Raw genomic sequence first — 2,947 nt, 5'->3', positions numbered from 1 at the left:
CCCTCAGCCTCACCAGGCGTCCACCACGTTTACTGCAGCGGCGATGACGTTTCCGCCGGGAAGTCAGCGCCGGTGTCTGGTATAGGTGAGCTGGAATTCCCGACAGCTCAGGAAAAATGTTATGTTTCCAAGTAGCCGATGTAGATACCTTGTTGACAGGGTGTCTTAGATCCAATAATGTCTGGCGGTCATACACCAACAGTGACTTGATTTCACTCGTGCCAAAAGACAGAAACAACAGAGAAATGACAAGAATTGACAGTGAAAGACGGCTGCCACGTACACCGGCGCCATCTTGCCCTTGTCTCATGTCTCATGAAGAGATAGAGACAGAGAGAAAAACAGAGAGAGATAAGTAATTTGAAAGATAGAAAGATTGCAATAGCGATTAGAAGTATATTAAATATGCACCAACAAAACTGATGAAGGAARATGGCGCCGGTGTACGTGGCAGGCTATCTCTCACTGTCAATTCTTGTCATTTCTCTGTTGTTTCTGTCTCTTGGCACGAGTGAAATCAAGTCACTGTTGGTGAATGACCGCCAAACATTATTGGATCTAAGACACCCTGTCAACAATGTATCTGCATTGGCTACTTGGAAACATAACATTTTTCCTGAGCTGTCGGGATATCCAGCTCACCTATACCAGACACCGGCGCTGCCTTCCCGGCGGAAACGTCATCGCCGCCGCGGTAAACGCGGTGGACGCCTGGTGAGGCTGAGGGTCTGCTTGTCGTGGTCCAAATGTTTTCGGACAGTCCCTGTAATGTTCACCAGTGTGTTTTTGCCTCTGCGTTTTCTGGAGCCGGTGGATCCTTGCCTGRTTCATGTTGTTGGTGGGGATGTGCCCCAGTGGAACAGACGCCTTTGCCTGCACCGGCTCAGCAAGYGCGGAGTGAACCCGCAGAACCTGAAATCGCTGAGTCGGGCCCAACGCGACAACCCCGCTCCTGCTCCAGCCAGGATCRGCCTGGTAAATGCCAGATCGCTGGTAAATAAAACCTTTATTCTGAGACATTTCTTCATCTCCAATAATCTGGACTTCCTCTGCATTACAGAGATTTGGCTGAGTGAAGCTGAATCAGCTGCTCTGTCGGAGCTTTTACCACCAGGCTGCTGTTATTTTAATTCTCCTTGAAAATCGGGCCGGGGAGGTGGAACTGCAGTGGTGGATAATTTTTTTTTTAGTTGTAAACAGTGTTTTAAACAAYGTCAATTCACCAGCTTCGAACTAACCACCTTTGAGGTGGGTCGTTCTGACCCGGTTCTGTGTGCTGTCATCCACCGTCCACCAAAATACAACCAGGATTTTATTAATGAATTTTCTGAATTCCTCTCAGAGACTGTGATGGACTATGACCATGGCCTTATTGTTGGTGATTTTAACATACGTTTGTTGCCCAGATAAACCTCTGGTATCAGAATTCTCAACTCTTATTGACTCTTAATTTGTTTCACTGTTTATCTGGACCTACACATGAAAAAGGGCACACGTTGGATCTCGTGCTGYCTTTTGGATTGCCTGTGTCTAGCCTGGAAATTTTTGATTCTGTAATTTCTGATCATWTGCCTGTCATATTCCAGACTGTTTTTAAAAATGCTTCTCTTAAATCTCGCACTCCTGCTCAGAGCTGTCGGATTATTAACCCCTCCACTGCCAGTCAGTTTTCTGAARTGTTCTCCCAGCTCTGTCCACCTGCTGCTCCAACTGATGCTGAGGAGCTTAGTTCTTGGCTCCACTCCTCATGTCAGACTGTACTGGAGTCTGTGGCTCCTTTAAAAACCAAACAGCCTAGAACTAAACCTGAACCGTGGTTTAACGAAAGGACTCGAGCTGTCAGACAAGAATGTCGCAGAGCGGAATGCAAGTGGAGAAAAGACAAGCTGCAGGTGTCCGTTCAGTTGTTTAGAGACTGCTGGCGTAATTACCAGGACACAGTAAAATGTCCAAAAAGGAACACTTCTCTAACGTAATTCTGTCTCACAGCCACAACCCCCGTGTTCTCTTCACTACTATTGACTCTTTCCTTAACTCTCCTCACACTGCTGGTTCAGAAGCATCTGCTCAGCTTTGTAATAATTTTATGCAGTTTTTTATTGATAAGTTTACCTCCATACGGGCCTCCATTTTACGCCCAGACTCTGACCCCTCTGTGTGTAAGCCCTGTTCTGTGGTTTTTAATCAGTTTGAACCAGTGTCTTTGTCTCTGTTAGGATATGGTTGCCCAGATTAAGCCCTCTGGTTCTCCATGTGATGCCCTTCCACCACATTTTTTAAAATAAGTTTTCCCTTGTTTTAGGCACTCAGTTCTTGCCCTTTTTAACAGTAGTTTGTTATCTGGTGTAGTTCCTGCAAATTTTAAACATGCTGTGGTGCACCCCCTGTTAAAGAAACCTGGTCTTGATCCCACTGTACTGGGGAATTATAGGCCCATCTCCAAGCTGCCTCTACTGTCAAAAGTTTTGGAAAAAATTGTTTACGTGCAGCTAAAATCCTTCCTAGATGAACATAATATCATGGATGTGTTTCAGTCAGGTTTCAAAATTCTTCATAGCACTGAAACAGCCCTGCTGAGAGTTTATAATGATATTCTTTTGGCATGYGACTCTGGTGATTATGTTATTCTTGTTTTACTGGACTTAACCGCTGCATTTGAAACAGTAGCCCACAGCATTTTGTTGATGCGTCTACAGCACCAGGTAGGCATCAGTGGCACTCTGCCCTGGACTGGTTAAGGCCCTATCTGGCAAACAGAACATTTTCAGTAAAAATTGCAGGATTTGAATCCTTTTCTGCTCCTCTGTCATGTGGGGTTCCCCAGGGTTCAATTTTGGGGCCTTTGCTTTTTTCATTGTACATTCTGCCTTTGGCCTGAATTATTAGAAAACAGGGCATCTCCTTTCATTGCTACGCTGACGACTGTCAAATCTATATACCTCTAAGG

At 45.3% G+C, this 2,947-nt stretch overlaps 2 protein-coding genes across 3 annotated transcripts in view; one reads left to right on the top strand and one right to left on the bottom strand.

Moving 5' to 3' along the window:
• Nucleotides 1-2,947, bottom strand: part of gabrb2b (gamma-aminobutyric acid type A receptor subunit beta2b) — a 55,694-nt gene that overhangs the window by 9,147 nt on the left and 43,600 nt on the right. The window lies entirely within an intron of this gene.
• Nucleotides 463-2,868, top strand: LOC106525519 (uncharacterized; the record flags this gene model as incomplete). Its single annotated transcript, XM_014019788.1, is given in 1 exon segment — nt 463-2,868. A coding segment is annotated over 1 exon segment (678 nt), but the record flags the coding sequence as incomplete, so codon positions are not given.

Source organism: Austrofundulus limnaeus, unplaced genomic scaffold (assembly GCF_001266775.1).
Source record: "Austrofundulus limnaeus strain Quisiro unplaced genomic scaffold, Austrofundulus_limnaeus-1.0 Scaffold231, whole genome shotgun sequence".
Taxonomy (NCBI): domain Eukaryota; kingdom Metazoa; phylum Chordata; class Actinopteri; order Cyprinodontiformes; family Rivulidae; genus Austrofundulus; species Austrofundulus limnaeus.
Note: the sequence above shows the minus strand (reverse complement) of the source record. Positions and strands in the feature narration are given on the sequence as shown.